Source organism: Rhagoletis pomonella, unplaced genomic scaffold (assembly GCF_013731165.1).
Source record: "Rhagoletis pomonella isolate Grant_MI unplaced genomic scaffold, Rhpom_1.0 Rhpom_scaffold_01569, whole genome shotgun sequence".
Classification (NCBI taxonomy): Eukaryota; Metazoa; Arthropoda; class Insecta; order Diptera; family Tephritidae; genus Rhagoletis; species Rhagoletis pomonella.
In genome coordinates, this window is record NW_023460123.1 from 26,623 (window position 1) to 42,148 (window position 15,526).

At 38.3% G+C, this 15,526-nt stretch overlaps 2 protein-coding genes across 2 annotated transcripts in view; one reads left to right on the forward strand and one right to left on the reverse strand.

The window, feature by feature from the left end:
- The window catches only part of LOC118752504 (xylosyltransferase oxt-like), a 21,705-nt gene extending 20,509 nt beyond the window's left edge, over nt 1-1,196 (forward strand). The window contains exon 6 of the mRNA XM_036487414.1: nt 1,168-1,196. Within this exon, the coding sequence (XP_036343307.1) occupies nt 1,168-1,196 (29 nt within the window). The remainder of the gene's footprint in view (nt 1-1,167) is intronic.
- Nucleotides 1,197-8,671: 7,475 nt separating this feature from the next.
- Nucleotides 8,672-9,718, reverse strand: LOC118752506. Its single transcript, XM_036487416.1, has one exon. It carries the CDS (start codon nt 9,716-9,718, stop codon nt 8,672-8,674), a length of 1,047 nt encoding a protein of 348 aa, XP_036343309.1.
- Between the last annotated feature and the right edge of the window lie 5,808 nt (nt 9,719-15,526).

Sequence of the window (15,526 nt, forward strand, 5' to 3'; positions counted from 1 at the left end):
CACTATGCACTTTTTTGCAAATTTCGACGTGTGTTCCGCGCAAAAATACTGTGGACGGCGTAGCCGGAGTGATATGCACAAGAAATGTTGTATACCTTTGGCATGCGGAAGCCCCTCTTCCCCGCAACACAAAAAGGAGAATTCTACTTAGTAAGGGTTATAATCCCTAAGCGCGGCCGAAGGCAGAAGCAAGCGCAACAGGTGGTGGACCTAACAAAGTGCATGTTTTCAATGGCTTGGAAGAAGCTGTTATTGCATTAACTGGATTGAGAACCAGAGCTTCAGGCATAGGAGGAGTTCTGGCTTGTGGTTCAACAATTCAACCAGAAGCTGACATAGATGCGCCCATGGTTACTATGCCCGACAGCTCCGCATACCTTTGTGAATCCATTGCCATAGCGCCCGCTTACTTTTCTGCTATAATTGCAAATACATCAGAATCCATAATTTTCCTCGAAATATGTAAAATTAACCAATTTTACAGTAAACAAGCACATGATGAGTGTTTTTTTTTAATTCCTTTCCACTTTGTTTTCCTTCATTCAGCTATCTTCGAAAAACAACTGATAGCTGGCAATGCTGCACATGTTTCCGCAAGGGTTGCAGCATGTGGATTTTTCGTTTTTCGTAGCGTAGCTACAAATTACGAATTACGAAACTTCGGGTTCTAGAATAAGGGGGATAGTATATGGTCATCCATTTTCATTTCATAGTAAATATTTGATAATCTTAAAATCGGAGTATTTTTGCAAGAAAGGTAGTGATGTAGTCAGCGTTTGAAAGTGCTTTCATTTTTTACAAGCATTTATTTAACTTGGTCATCCCGCGGAAATTTCCAATCGATTTTAAACTAACTTCCCGACAAGGTAGAGACTTGAAATTTTCAGCATAGTTCCAATCACGATGACAATGCAATTTAAAATATAAATGAATTCCATACATGGTCCAGGGGTCTTGATACAAAGGCGGTTAAAGCATAGTAAAATTTATGGCTAACAGAGCGTAATTTGCCAAAAACCACTATAAAATTGTTAAAGCTGCCGGCGGTAGTAAATAAGAAGTATAGTTGCGGGCGCTAGTAAGAGAACACCAGACAGTGTTTAAATTGCCAAACTGTTAAGTTTTAAGCACTTCTGTTAAGAATTACATTATTTGGTTTTCACACAGGGAGTTATGGAAATACAGAGATACAATAAAAGCCACGCATAATTCATATGAATGCATCTTAAAAGTGTACATACATAGGTACTTCTACTATCGCGCAGGCGAAAAAATTTCAGTTAGTACGATCAGGGTTGCCAACTATACTTAGCTATGAAGTGCCATATTGAGGATAAAACAGTGCCAAAATGTGCCAAATAGAAAAATAAAAGTGCTGTCATTCTTTTTAGTTCTTCTCATTTAGCATTAAAATTACGAACACATTCCTAAAACAAAAGTCGAATGCAAAGTAAGATTAACCAGTTGTATACACTATAGAAATTAGAAAAATTTAGTTGACAAAAAGAAGTACACGCAAAGGATTTCTCACAAATGAATTGATATATTATTATTTTTCAAAAGTGCCAAATTGAAAAATTAAGTGCCATTTGAAGTAAAATGCGGCCAAAAATGGCACGGTTTGAGCCAAGTTGGCAGCCCTGTGTACGAAGTGTTTCTTCTGAATTCTGTTAAGGCGATGTGGATAATGCTGCATAGTCGTGTGCCATGGGATGGTAAAGGTAAACGGAAAATAATTATCTATAATTAACATACCGAAGTGGTCAAAAGGCCCGTTGTTCAATGTCTGATTAACACAAATCGGAAGCTCCGGTTAAGTTCAACAACTGCTTTATCGAACACATGTTATATGCATGATGTCGAAATCTTCGATAATGATGTACTGGTGATAGCCATACATTGAACAACGGGCCCTTAACTTAGATGAAAATGCTTCAGTTTAAGATACACTTTACATTTAAAGAACTTTTCTATTTAATGCAACAAAATAAAATCCTTATAAGAGCTGTTTTCATTATGTAAATAAAAATAAAATATATAGTGTAAAAAAAAAAATATTTTTTAAAAACGTCATTATGGACATTTTACCTCAGGTTTGTTGTTTGTTGTCGTTTGACAACGTGAAACTCTCTGCAGTGCATTTGCGATTCGGTTTCAGCGTTCTACGCAAAATTTTTTTAATTGTTGTAGCGGCTACAACAACCCCGCCCAGATCGGTTGATATCTCAGTCGTTGTCGTCGAGTTCCACTAACGGCAGCCCTAAGAAGCGTGCAGCCTCTATATGGTCGGTCCACAGGGACAAAGCCGTTAGGGTTTTCGGGTTTTCTGGGTATGCGAAGAGATGTTTCGAGTCGTGAGGGGTATCTCCGCATGCCGGACACTCTTTTGGCACATCCGCATTTAGTGTACTCAGGTATGAGTTTAACCTGCTGCAGTAGCCAGAGCGAAGTTGGGCTATTGTTGTTCTTGTCTCCCGAGGCAGATGCGAGCTCCGTCACGTCAATGTCCGGTGTTTGTGTGCCTAGAACGGCATTCACAGGTCTAGAGTCTACATAACTCGAGACTGAGTCCCTGTGAATGCCTGTGAATGCCGCACTATAGGCAAAACACGAGTTTTTTTCAAAATCGTAGATCTTCGGTTAGAAAAGAGATAATGGAATGAAAATTTTTTTATCGTGAAGATAAATTATCATATAATGTAGGAAAACTATAGAGAAGTTACAACAACAATAACTTAACCTTCAAAATACAGTTCAAAATGTCACTTTTTTTTGAAATTTTGGATTTTGGCTCCCATTCTATTTGAAAACACTATATTTAATACACCATTAGCACTGTTTCTGAAAGATTTCTCTTTATTTTATCTTAAGACTCGATTTTTGGGACATTGGATGCTGTACCCGAGTGACCAGATTGGAAAAAGAAAAGCTTCATTTAAACTGTAATAACTCGTAAACTATCAGCTTTCACAAAAAATTGTATATAACAAAAATGGTTATACTGGTCGATATCTTTACGAAAGTGCAGCAGTATCAGAAAGAACTTTATGTGGTGTAATAATTTTAAGATATTTAATATCTTTTCGATTGAAATCGAATATTATTTCCATGTGCTAAATGCTATGATTTAAGTTTTGGTACCTTTCAATATTTTTGCCAGCAACATTAATATTGGTCACCGAGAAATTGAAATTAGCGAGAAACCGCGATATTTTTTTAAGCGTGCTTAGACAGATGATTAGCCATGCTATATTTATTTTCAGTGGCAAGGCGAGTTCACACTTTTAGCAGGTGTTGCCAATCGGCCCTATGCTGAATATTGTCATCGTCATTGTCGACGATCGTCAGCGCATCAGTAACATGGCTGACGATGGTCGTATCGTCACTTTTACTGACGACGACGATATTCAACATAGGGCGGAATATTCATCTATTAAATAGAAAAAATTTAAAAGGCGAAACTATTGCATGAAGTGAAAGGGTGATAATAACCTAACCAAAGGCTTGTGAATTTGACAATTTTAAAAAGAATTGGACCAATGGACCAAACGAAATAAAATGGACCAAATTTGGTCCATTTGGACCAAAACGGCAACCGTGGTACAGAGTGGTGTTGTTCGGAAACTCTTTTATTGAGCTGAACTCAAAATTTCTAAACAACACCACTCTTTCAATGCCAAAATGTACAAATCGTGTAATCTTCACTTAACAGCTTTTTACAACGCTTTTCTCAACTTGCAATGTTGTATGTCCAAACCACCATTTATACTATAAATGTAGCAAAGCTATTTATGGACATTTCTAGATATAAACTTAGTCTAGATATGAACCTCGTTGTAGGCATCATATCAAGGAGATACAATTAGAAGACTCTAGATGTCGCCCTGCCAGAAGAAGTTTAATATTGCGCCTAACACTGTGCTAACACTGAATTCGCAAACGGACGTGTTTTTTTGCGGTCCCCGAAAAACTCGCTAAAAGTGTGTATTAACAGCGGTTCGCGGCATCTTGTGACTGTTTGGGCACTGTCCAGCCTTGTGGCCTGCTGTGTCCTAGTTCCACAGACGTCTCCAGCATAGAAAAAGGAAATTTCTTAAATTTCTTTAAATTTGCTTATTTGCATACGGCGCGAAGGAAAAATATTTAGAAAAACTAAGAGCAGATAAAACAACTATTAAGAGCAGCGTATTTTAAAAAGTTATCATCGAAAAACTACATTAACAACATTTAAAAACTGCATTACCAACGTTGATTTGAGGCTGCCACTCAGCAAAGGCAAACCGGTTAGAACATTTGTAGAAATGCCACTTGAGAAATATACGTGTGGTGCTTGCGCCAATGCAATTAAAGAAAATACGTCCAGTATACTGTGCACAGTCTGTAACAGGTGGCTACACCAAAAGTGTTCAGACATCAACACTAAAGACTTCAAGAGAATTGCAACTGAAATCAAGAAAAATAAATTCAAATGGTGCTGTAACCAATGTAAACTGGAGGCAAGCATAATTGTTTCTGATGATCTAGAAGACGATAACCTTAGTTTTTTTTTTAAATTTTTTTTTTTATTGAATCTGCCCTGCCTAAGAGCCTAACAATAAGTTTTCGAATCTTAATCTATTCACTTAATTTACATCCCCTAGTTGGGATGAGTATTTTCTTAACTGGCCCTAATACCATGTCCCCACCAGAGCTTAACCACGTAGTTATGGCTGTTGAGTTGGTTATCCCGATAACCCACTTGATCTAGCGTTGTTTCGCCATATAAAAATGACAGCACTTAACCATTTCACTGAGATGGTTAAAAGCTAATCAACTCGAAACCACGTCGAAAGTCTGATACAACCCTGTGTTTTCCCGCCATCTGTGGGTCATTAGCGTTAAAATGTAAAAAATTCGTTCCCTACTGGTGTTTGGACTTAACTAAGATCAGATTAGATTTAGTCCGGTTTTTAAAAAAAAATGTGGTATCTACTTCTCTACTCCGCTTGACTTCAAATCTATTCCGTTTTCTTTATTCATGTTATGACCCTCTTGGGGCCTTTTTTTGCGTGTTCACCACCGGTTTCAGTAAAAAAATTGAAAGTTAGCCAATTCTCACTGTTAAAAAGAAACTCTTTCATAGCAATGCGTCAATAAAGTAACTTCGTTATTTTTTGATGTATGGCTGTAGAAATTGGCGGATGCAGAACTTAAATAAAGCAGTTAAAAAATATACGTAGAATGAAATTTATATAAAGTAGAAAAGGTTTAGATCCTATTAGTCTTTAAAAAATCAAGAGTTAGATACATTCTACTTTATAGAAAATGCTAAAAATTACCTAAATATGTAACATATTATCCTTACATTGCCTCGCATTCTTATTTTTGCATGAATAGAAAATATTTAAGTCAAACAATTAATGTTAGAAACGAAAATAAAAAATTCATTCTAGTACGGAAAATTTGTTTTTGCTCCGATTTTTGCAGCGATTTAGTCCTGAATCGAGTTTTAGAGGTCCGAACACTGTTCCCTACATTTGTACTGTTTTATAAACCTCAAACCGCAGTGTGGACAGCAATAGTTAGTAATGTGGTTAAGTTCGACTTGAGATGGTTAACTTTTTGGTGGGGACATGGTATAAGAAAAGATTACGACTGGGCTGGTAAGTCATTCCTACGTAGTCTTGAGGTCCTGTTGACACGCAATAAAGATCTTGCTAAATGATTTGGGTGCGCTCAAAGCTTCGATACATATTTCTTCATCCGTTGTTCTATTTTTCGGTTCGTACTTCTGGTATTCTCAAGTCGCGGTGAATGTTCGCGTTTCGCATATACCAAGGTGCTCCGGTGATTGTTCGAAGGATTTTAGATTGCGCACGACGAAGGATGTCGATGTTGCTGCTGCTCACGTTTCCCCATAACTCACATCCATAGGTCCATATCGGTTTTAAAACTGTATTGTAAATAAGCACTTTATACTCCAGACTCAGGGGTGAGCGAGAGCTAATAAGCCAGTGGAGAGAATTAGCCCTCAGCTTGAGATGAGTCCTTTTAGCCACTATGTGGTTTCGCCAAGTAAGTCGCCTGTCCAGGTGGACCCCTAGGCAAGTGACATGATTGCTTTGTGGTATTTGTACGTTGTTTAAAGTCAAGGGCGGACAGTTACTCTTATTCAGTGTAAATGTAACTTGCTTACATTTTGCTCGTTAACCTTTATTCGCCAGTTTGCGAGCCAATTGGCAACAGCTTCCATATGATTGCCTAGGAGCACAGTTGCTTGTAGAGGACACTTGGAGCGACTGATTATGGCAGTGTCATCGGCAAAAGTGGACATTATCAGGCGGTCGTTTGTAGGAATATCCGCGGTGTATAAGACATACAACATCGGGCCAAGGACACTGCCTTGTGGCACTCCAGCTTCGATTGCATGGGCTTCAGAAATGGTGGTGTTACATCGAACTGCAAACTTTCGATTATAAAGGTATGACTTAAGCAGTTTGTGTGTGCTTTGTGGGAGTAGCATTTGTATTTTATACATAAGACTATCTAGCCAGACGCGGTCAAATGCCTGGGCGACGTCAAGAAATATTGCAGCGCAATATTCCCTCTTTTCAAACGCTGTTCGGATTTCGGTTGTTATGCGATTTACCTGCTCGATTGTTCCATGTTTTTCCCTGAAGCCAATTGGTGGTATTATATTGCGGGCTTGCAGATGTGGGAAGATGCGCTGCATAAGAAGTTTTTCGAATAATTTCGACATACACGGTAGCAGGCTGATGGGCCTATATGAAGATGGCTGCGTTTTGTCCTTTCCGGGCTTTGGTATCATCACAATAGTCGACTTTTTCCATTGGTGAGGGAAATGACAATGTTTAGTGTTTGCGTTAAATAGCATACAGATGCAAAGTACAGCACAATTTGGTAGCTCAATAATCATTTTTGGGGTTATTAAGTCGTGCCCTGGGGCCTTATTTGGTTGCAGTTGATAGTTAATTACTTTTGAAATTTCTTCAGGTACAAATTTCAGCGGCTCACATTTTGACACATTGGGTACGGGTGGAAGTTGAAAATCATTAGTTGCGGGGTTTGGCCTAAAAACATTTTTTAGATGAGAAGCAAAGGTGTTTGCTTTTTCTGCGTCACTCCGAGCTCATTTGCCATTGTGGTCCCGTACTGGCATTTCAGTCTCTATTGGCGCATTTGGCTTGTGGTGTGCTTTCCATAACGAGTGCTTTGTGCTAGTCGGTGAGAGCTTTTGGATGTACCGATACTGTGCGTACTGTTCCTCGTTCTTGAGGGCTCTCGTCAGTGCATGTGTGGCCGCCTTGAGCAGTTGTTTTGATGCTGGTGATCTATGAGTCTGCCATATCCGTCGTAGGCGTCGTTTTTCCAAGACAAGCATTTCAATTTTCCTATTGGTTAAAATATATTTTTTATTTTGCACATAACCTTTCTGGGGTGTGGAAATGCTAGCGGCTGTTCTAAGTGTAGATTCAAGAGCGGCTATGGAGTTTTCAATATCGGTCGGCGTATCTAAATTTGGATCGAGGTCTATATGCGCACTGATATATTTTTTATACTTTAACCAATTTGTAACCCTTGTCGTGAGCATATAGGGTGACTCTGTTTCTTACGGCTGATGCCACAAGGTGAAAAGTACAGGTGAGTGGTCTGATGAAAGATCTGCAACTGATTCTGTACTAATAAGGCCGCGAGGAATTTTCCTTGTCACCGCAAAGTCAATCAAATCTGGCAACTTTTGCGGGTCTGCCGGCCAATATGTAGGCTTTCCAGGAGAAGCGTAATCGAGTTTGTTTCTTCTACATATAAGCGCGTTATATAATTGCTTGCCTTTAGGGTTGGACAAGCGTGAGCCCCAGTGAGGGTGCTTCGCATTATAATCACCTGCAGCAAGGAAGCGCTCTCCCAGCGAACTGAAGAAATCCATAAACTGTTTTTCTGTTTCCGGTTTCTGACTAAAATACCAGTTCCGCCACGCGCCTTTCCATCTGGATGATTCGTGCAATAAAAGGTATATCCCGAAATGTCAAAATTATATCTATTAGTTAGGTGTGTTTCAGCAAGGAGCATTATGTCAATTTCCTTGTCCTTAAGAAGTTTTGACAGCTCTAGTTTGTGGCGAGGAATGCCATTTGCATTCCAGAGGGCTATTTTAAGTAAGGTCATAATCTTGTTTGCTGAGTAGCAAGCAGGTTGAGCAGTGCATTTTGATTTCGCATGAGTTCTTGCATTGTGTTTTGCATGAAAGTCATGAAATTCATCATGCTTTGTTGCATCGACGCTATCATAGCGTCGATATTGGATTGTTTACCATAATGTGTATGGGGATGCTGTTCTTGCGGCGCAACTTGAGGTGCAGTTTTTGTAGGGGCACGGTTTTCTAAGCCTGATTTTAAGGCACTTGCAAACGAGACGCCATTGACGGTGTTTGATAGAACTGTTGGCGACGTGGCTCTTTTGGCGAAGAAGACGTCAGGATTCGTTTGGGAGGGTACAAAGGCATTCGGTACATTATGAGTACGTATTGTACAGGGCCATTTCTCTTATGCGGTTCTTCCACATTTATCCTACGATGCAGCAGATATTGTAATTTATAAATTGGATGCACATCGTTTTTGCCCAGAGGTTTGTTTTCAGGCTCGAGCTCAACTTTAAACAAAGGTTGAGGGATTTAGTTCCTATTAAAAATATTCACAGCAGCTTTTGGATTGAAACCTTGTTCTTTGAGTGCTTCCAAAACTTCCACAGCTTCAACGCTTGGTTCGATACCTTTAATTACAATTTGTAGACCTTTTGCACTTTTAAGTTGGTATGTATAAAATTTTGTGTTTGTGTCATTCAGGTATTTGGACACTGTTCGAAAATCCTGTTCGGAATAAATTTGTACTTTAGTTTCGCGAATATTTCCCTTAGATAGTGGGATAATATGAAACTTATTACTACCGATTAGCTGTGTGAATTTTTTTACAAGAGCGCTTGGATTCTCTTCTCTTATAAAAATGGGCGGAGGTTTGGCATTAGTAGCTTTTGCAGCACCTTCAGAAATTTGGCTATTCACATCATCGGCATTGTCACTTAGCAGTGCAAATCTATTCGTACTGACTTGCTGAGTTGAGGTAAGGCGGTTTATTTTTGTCTTACTGCCCGTTGAATTTTGCGGACTAAGTTTTATTTTTATTGTAACATAGCGGCCCATTCCAGTCTGTATGGCCGCATTTTTAGTTGTTTCGTTTTTCAACTTTTCTTGCGCTTTACCTTTGTTGCCAGTGCTTGCACTCAAGTTAATTTGTGCTTGCGCAGCAAGAATAGGCCGGGCTGTTGACACCGCTGTGCAGTCGGCAGGTACCGGTGTGTTTGTTGTTGTTTTTGGCGCGATAGAGGCAGTAAAACATGTCACTGTACTAGTTGTTGTTGCCGCTATATTTGGGGATATGTTATCGCTTACCGAATTTGATGTAAGCGTTGGGCGTGAAATGTGATACGGCACAGGTGAAGCGCACTCTACACTCCAAGACATCGGAGTCGTCAATGGTAAGTTTGGAGGACAAGTCCGCTGACCTGAATCTTGAGGGGGTTTGAGGGTGGTCGATGGATTGGGCTTTGCGCTTTCGCTGTCACTCTGGGACCGAATAGAGAAATATGCGTTGTTGCGTTGAACTGAAAGCCGGCGCTCATTTTGCTCGCGTTGCTTCTGGGCTCGGATTTCAGCTTGACTCATCACTTTCTGTTTTCATTTGGTTTGTTTGTTTATTTTATTTTTATTTTTTGTTTTTGTTTTATTAAATTAGCACAATATTTAATGACTACGGAGCGAACTTAAAAACACGTCCGCACTCTTCGACTGTCAAATCACTTAGTGATGACCCTATTACATCAAAATTGGAGGGCCTATTCAACAAGTACTTTACACCGTTTAAGAATAATATACAGAAAACTCTGGGCAATATAGAATCAGAGCTTGAGACCATTTCCAAACAAAATCTGAGTATGTCTAAACAATGTGCTTCGTTGGACAAAAGAATCAGTGAGGTGGAAAACAAGCTAAAAACATTTGAAGGCGGTACATCGGATGTGGATAATATCATAGCTGAGACAGTGGATAGGAAGAAGCGCGAAAGAAATGTCATCGCCTTCAATGTTCCTGAATCGAAGAAGCAAGTGGGCTCTGATCGATTGTATGATGACCGCGTAGTGGTTTCCAAAGCTTTACCACCTGAGTTAGCCGAAGTTGTTTCTAATATGAAAATGCGCAGAATTGGTCGCCCAAAAGACCGCAAAACTCGCCCTCTGTTGATCACTACGCCTTCGGTTGATGATGCAAGAAGAATTCTCCAAATAAAACATACAGACAACAGAGACAACATAAATTTTATACCAGATTTGACTCGGTGCCAGCAGAATCATCTTAACAGCATACGGGAAGAGCTCAAGGCTCTTAAAAAGAATGGTGAAACAAACAAGACAATCAGGTATATAAATGGTATCCCAAGAATTGTGAATGTGCCTGGATTTCGAAGCGACGAGGAGAACCACTAAGACCAAACAAGATCTGCTAGTTTACTACCAGAACGCAAGGGGGCTTAGAACTAAACTTAAAGATTTTTTCTCTATAACAGCAAGTTGGCAGTGTGATGTACTATGTATTTCGGAGTCTTGGTTGCATCCGTCTATTTTGGATGGCGAAATTGTTGACAGTACGTATAAAATCTATAGGAGGGACAGGGATCAAAAGACAATTAACAATAAGCAACAATCACCTGGAGCAAGTATTCGTTAAAGTTAAAGGCCACGGTGGTGGTGACATCATCATAGGGTGTGTTTATATTCCACCAAAACCACGTTCTGATGTATACTCCAGTCATATAGCTACCATATCTTACTTTAGAAATAAATATCCAAACAGCAGTCTTATAATAATCGGTGATTATAATCTTAATAGTAGTTTACCACAAGTTGAGTGTGAATCAATATTGTATGAAAAATTTCTTCTCTCTGTATGCCTCCAGCAAAACAATACCTACAATGAGCACGGACGAATGTTGGATCTATGCTTCAGCGATTTAAACCTCTTGATTAACAAGGCGGATCCCATTATCCAGGAGGATGCATATCACCCCGCGCTGGTGGTGCAACATAAATTCCGTGCAAATCTGAAGCAAAATGACGTTCCTACTTATGTATTTAAAAAGGCAGACTATGCAGCGTTGAATAGCTTCTTCCTGGGCGTAAACTGGATAGACTTATATAAGCTGGAAAATATCGATGACAAAGTGAGCTGGTTTTATGAGATTGTGTACTCGGGCATTGCTCAATTTAATAATAATAATAATATCCCAACGGTTTTTACCCTCCATTCCCGCCCATACGCACGAGGGGCGCAGTCCGCATGACGTACGGAACCAATATTTTAAATTTTTGTGCCGAGTCACGATAGGCAGGAGTTTGTTAAGTGTCGAGATCTAAAACTGTTCAGCTACAGAACTAAATTCATCAGCTGATTTTATGTATTTATGTCAATAATTCACTAATTGAGAGAGGAGAGTATCGCTTTCTTAATGCTGAAAAGCGGATCTGATATATCAAACGTGCTGGAATGAGAGTTAAAATCCTGGCATAAGCAACGGAGTGGGTCGTGCAATTCAAAATTGGTTTTACAAGCTTTCAGAAATATGGGACAAAAGTGTCTTGATACGCGTGAGGGAACATTAAAGCTTACATCAGCCAGAAGAGACGGACTTGAAATTGAGCCTGTCAGTAATTTAACCATAAAAATTATACCAAGCATTTCCCTGCGACTGGCAAGTGTAGGAAGGTTAATAAGTTTTAAGCGACTCGTATAAGGTGGAAGACTATATTGAGAATCCCATTGGAAATTTCTTAAAGCAAAAAGTAGGAATTGTTTTTGAATTGATTCTATCTTGTCTGAGTAAATTTGATACCTTGGATTCCAAACCACCGAGCCGTATTCCAGAATCGGCCTAACTAATGTTGTAAACAGGGTTTTAGTGATATAAGGGTCACTAAATTCTTTTGACCATCGTTTCACAAATGCAGGTACACCTTTAGCCTTGTTGACTGTCACATTAATGTGAAGATTAAAATTAAGCTTAGGATCCATTGTGATACCAAGGTCCACAAAATTGTATACCTGTTCCAGGTTATGGTTACCTATTATATAAGAAACTGGCAGAACAGCTCTTCGCGAGAAGCACATTACTTTACATTTCTTAAGATTTAGAGGTATAAGATTTACTTTACACCAGTAAGCCATGCTGTTTAAGTCTGATTGTAGCAAAGACCTTTCTTTTATTGAAACGTACGATTTATAAAGTTTTACATCATCTGCATACATTAAAATTTTGGAGAATTTTATATCTGTAGAAATATCGGTTATAAAAAGCAAGAACAGAATCTGACCTAGGTGGCTACCCTGAGGGACTCCTGAAGTAACATCAATGACGTCAGAGATAGTATTTTTAAACAATACCCTTTGTGATCTATCATAGAGGTATGAAGAGATCCAACGTAGAAAATTAGGTGGAAGACCAAGAAGATCAAGTTTATAGATGAGCAACGAGTGGCACACTTTGTCAAATGCTTTACTGAAATCAGTATATATAACATCAACAGTTTTGCTCTCACTAAATGCTTTTGAGATATAGGATGTTAATTCAAGTAAATTTGTATAAGTTGATTTGCCCTTGCAAAATCCATGTTGACTGTATGAAATGCTTGAAGTGATAGAATGCGTCAACCGATTTGTTATAATTGCTTCAAATAATTTAGGAATTGCAGAAAGCTTAGCTATGCCCCGGTAGTTCTCCACTGAAGACCTGCTACCACTTTTATGTAAGGGGGTTATGAACGATTCCTTCTATACAGTTGGAAAAACGCCCTCTTTAAGAGACAAATTAAATAAGGCTGTTAACGGCTCATAGAGATAATCAGCACAATTTCTAAGAAAACAAGTGGGGATCTGGTCAGGACCATAACTAAAAGACTGCTTTAAGGACTTCAGGTAAACTAAAACATCATCGGGAGATATTATAGGGTTATGTATTGAGTTAATTGGACTTAGTTTAAAAGGATAGTCAAAGTATGCTCGGGAGTTAGTGGAATAATTGGATTTAAAAAACTGAGCGAACATGTTAGAAATTGTTTAATTATCACCAGAGACGGTATTTGATACTTCATGGCGGAAGGAAACCCACGTACATTTCGCTTGGAGTTTACGAAATCATAAAATGATTTGGGGTTATATATTATACGTCGTTTGATTTTACACAAGTAATCTTTATAACACTTTTTGTTTAATTCAAAGAACTTGTGACGCAAAAGTGAGTATTTTACATATTATGAGTGTAAGCCGGTTTTTTTGTGTAATCTAAAATAACGTGACTTTCTGTTTTTCAAGTTTCCCAGTTCTTTAGTGAACCATAACTGTGTTTGTTCTTCAGGAACACACATGCGTTTAGGCACATACTTTTCAAATAATCTATGTACAGTACAATTAAAATGTGCAACGCTTTGCTCAACTTTTTCTTTGTATATAGGCCACGACAATTTAGACAATTCTTTATTCAGTTTTTTAAAGTTGGCTTTCGAAAAATCAAAGCGAATATTTGGTTCGTATGTTTGGAGAGGAGATCATTAAGTTTAAAAGAGAAAACCGTTGTTAATTAAGACAAGTTTTACTCTCTCCTATAAAATTTAGGCAACCTCACATACGAGGTTTTGCACTTTAAACGACGATATGTAGAAGTAGTGCATACATAAAATCCATTGAGAAACGGAAGAAAACGGCATCCCTATGATTTCAATTTATGCCAACGTTTCGTAAACAAGCAGTTCTGAACAAAAACTGTTTTTCCACAAAGATGTTTAAATGGAAGCATTACAAATATGGAAAAATAGCAATCCACAAGGTTTTATTGGCAGTAGGTCCTTTTTAAAGCACATTTAAAAAAATAAGCTTCTAGTTTCAAAGCTAGCACAAAATAAAATTTTTTTATTTGTTGTTTACAAAAAAATACTTGCCAAGTATACAAGTCAAAATTGTTAAATATATATATCATTCATTTCTTCATAGAGTTGGTGCTTCTTTTATAGGAAAATTCATACGGCTTATCAACAGATTCATGCCATGTAAATGCACCATAAGGATTGATATTCAATGTAAACGATTAAAAAATCTGATCGAGAAGTAATAAATATTTTGATTTGTTTATAAAAATGTTTGATAAAAATTAAAAACTTTGTACTAAATAATGATTTTTGGAAAAATTTAAACAATCAGGCAGAAGCGTATCTAACTAACTATTATCGTGCAAAAAATCAGCAAGCTGCATGCTATGAATCAGTGGATAATAAAGTTACTGAATTCATCAAAAAAAAAGTGAATAACAATAACTCTTGTAAAAATTTCAATTTTGCAAAATTGCTCAAATTATATTTTTTTATGGTTGTAAACCGAATGAAGTGATTTGTGCGACGACAGTCGGGTCTACGTAACCGGAACGACCCAGATTTATATCTGGCCAACTCCAGCAACACTCCCCAAAAACCCTTTGGGGAACTTGTATGCTGCTACAACAACAACATTTGTGCGAAAAAATCTTGACCATCCAATTTTGGGTGGCCCGCTTGAGAGATTTTCACTCTATGTATTTTTATTTTTTGTGCTTGTGAATAAATATACACCCCTATTCTTCAACTCTTTCGTATTCGGATTTTGCTACGAATCGTAGAAATAGTATGCTGCAATCCGAATCGTATTTTCGAATTTTCGAAAATCGTAACAATGGCATGCCTAAAAACGAACGAGTAAGCTTTTTTGCGTAATTTTGTACGAAAAAAATTCTGTGTCGGAGGCGAAATGAAAGATGTAAATCGATATGTGCTTGCAAGAAATATGTGTGGTGTTCATTTAAACAGATAAATTTGGCTTTCGCATATACGTATATTTTTATCCACAGCTTTATACAAACGAGCAAAAAAGAGTATTTGTTGCCCCTTATCGAGAAACTTGGGTCCGGTTTAGTTAATGTACAACGATTTTCGCTTGTTGTGTCCAAACGCATAATGCGAATCCAAAAACTTTAACATACACGTGTAATCAAAGGATTCACATTTTATTTAAGATAAATGTTTCAAATTTCCTACCACTAGCTTATTAATAAACTCGGTTTTCACTATGCACTTTTTTGCAAATTTCGACGTGTGTTCCGCGCAAAAATACTGTGGACGGCGTAGCCGGAGTGATATGCACAAGAAATGTTGTATACCTTTGGCATGCGGAAGCCCCTCTTCCCCGCAACACAAAAAGGAGAATTCTACTTAGTAAGGGTTATAATCCCTAAGCGCGGCCGAAGGCAGAAGCAAGCGCAACAGGTGGTGGACCTAACAAAGTGCATGTTTTCAATGGCTTGGAAGAAGCTGTTATTGCATTAACTGGATTGAGAACCAGAGCTTCAGGCATAGGAGGAGTTCTGGCTTGTGGTTCAACAATTCAACCAGAAGCTGACAT

Bases quoted from the DNA above. Each gene is read 5' to 3' on its own strand.
- LOC118752506 (XM_036487416.1), bottom strand. From the start codon at position 9,718: ATGAGTCAAGCTGAAATCCGAGCCCAGAAGCAACGCGAGCAAAATGAG.